Raw genomic sequence first — 2092 nt, forward strand, 5'->3', positions numbered from 1 at the left:
GTTTCTAAACAACCATGATTTTCTCATACTCAATGAGATGTAGGGTGTTCAAGAGTGGGATCACTTCAAAATATTTATTTATTTATTTGTAGGTAGATGGAAAGCAAACTGCAAATATTGTTTATGAAGAAGTTTTGTTATAATCTTAAGATTTTAGATAAAGTTTATGTTCAAGTTATTACTTTGAAATATATGATTGCTGTTAAACATACATTGTTTTAATTAAGTTTAAACATTCCACGTCAGTTGACGGGTATTTCAACTGGTAAAAAATAAAGATAAAATATAAAAAACAGAAAAATAACCTTAAATTAGGTCAGTTCTTTCCAGCTGTGTAAAAACCGTTCAGCTAAACATTGGAATATTTCAGACTGGTGAGTCTTCTGATACTCAGAGCGAGGCGGACAGTTCAAAATCTGGAAAAGTTCGTCGAAAGCTCCCCCCTCTTCCTCAGGATCAAGAACCTTCACCTATTCCTACAAGGAGGGGTAAAGACCGTGCTCGAAACCTTTCAATTGGTAGTTCTCCCCTTCATTTAACAGACAGACAGTGGGTTCAGCGGACGTCTTCACTAGATAGTGCACCTGTAACAACGTCTGGAGGAGATTTGACTCGTGTAAGTTTGAGCGATCATTATATCAAACAGTTGGGAAGTTTAAATAGTCAACCATCAGAACCGACTTCGACTGTTATACCAAAGAAAGATGTTTCTCAGAAACCCACTTCGTCATATCTGAAGTCTCCGCTGATGACACCCGAGGCAGTTTCTCAACGTTTGGGATTAGCTGACTTTAGTCTAGCAGGTTCGAAGTTACCAACATATATGCAAAATTTGAAGCATCAGTTGCGTGAGGAACTAAGAACTGTGACTGAAGAACGAAAAAGACTCCTAGAAATCAGAGAAAAAAGTCGAAGCCTGTACCGACGAACTGAGACTGATCTAGTTTCGCTGCATCCTTCTGTATGGTCGGATGATCCAACATCTCAGCTTGATACTCTTGCTACGCATCGAATAGCTACGCATTCTTCTTCAACACCTCTATCAACTAAAAGATCCACGTCAGCTCGAACCTCGCCCCAGGGGTCCCCGAGGAAATCTAGACACCGAAGGCATGCCTCTGACCCTAAGCTTCCTCCTTTTTCACCAATTAAGGAGGTCCATGACACCGAATCCGAGCTGGCGACGTTTTCAGCAATGAAAAACCAGAACATTAATAGTGGAGCTTTCAAATCTTTTGAGTTTGAGTCAATAGATGAACAACTCAATTACGAAGGAGGTCGACCTGCATGGCACCATCATGGCAAACATGGAGAGGACTATACCATTTCCGAAGGTCAGCTTTTAGACAGCAGCAGACCTCAGCTGCGAGAAACCGCTATAAGCAGCATTATGGATGACAGGAACTTCGATTGCCAACAGACGTTTTCTCAAGAGTTGGCAAGGTATGTTGTTGTTTGTTTCACAGTACCATTAATTCATCATGCTATTTAATTTTACAGTTTAATGGCCTTGATGAGTAAGGAGAAGGGTCATTGTTTGCTATTTGTATGTTTGTTTGTAATTAAGCACAAAGCCTACCTGTGCTCTGCCCACCACGGGTATCGAAATCAGGATTCTAGCGTTGCAAGTCCGTAGACATACCACTGTGCCACTGGGGGGCGTAGCCATATGTTGGATAAATTCTACAATAGGCACACAAACTGCAAATCCTTGACAAATACGTAAATAAGGGAATATGATAGCTAACGTACAATATTTGTAAACATAATAGCAAGGTAAATGCTCTTACATGTTTCATTATTTTGAATTATTTCTCGAGAAACTCTTTGGTGGATGAGAAATACATTTTGAGATTTCTGATTAAATGACCCAGCAAAATGCAATTCAACACATATCGTTTACTTTAATGCAGTTCAACACATATCGTTTACTTTAATGCAGTTCAACACATATCCTTTAATTTAATGCAGTTCAACACATATCCTTTAATTTAATGCAGTTCAACACATATCCTTTAATTTAATGCGGTTCAGCACATATCGTTTACTTGAATGCAGTTCAACACATATCGTTTACTTTAATGCAGTTCAG

General features: G+C 39.0%; 1 protein-coding gene across 1 annotated transcript in view; it reads left to right on the plus strand.

Moving 5' to 3' along the window:
• Positions 1-2092, plus strand: part of LOC106471854 (mucin-17-like) — a gene marked incomplete at its 3' end in the record, with an annotated part of 51118 nt that overhangs the window by 21645 nt on the left and 27381 nt on the right. The window contains exon 6 of the mRNA XM_022400467.1: positions 371-1443. Coding sequence (XP_022256175.1) covers positions 371-1443 — 1073 coding nt within the window. The remainder of the gene's footprint in view (positions 1-370; positions 1444-2092) is intronic.

This window comes from Limulus polyphemus, unplaced genomic scaffold (assembly GCF_000517525.1).
Source record: "Limulus polyphemus unplaced genomic scaffold, Limulus_polyphemus-2.1.2 Scaffold4904, whole genome shotgun sequence".
In the NCBI taxonomy this organism is placed as follows: domain Eukaryota; kingdom Metazoa; phylum Arthropoda; class Merostomata; order Xiphosura; family Limulidae; genus Limulus; species Limulus polyphemus.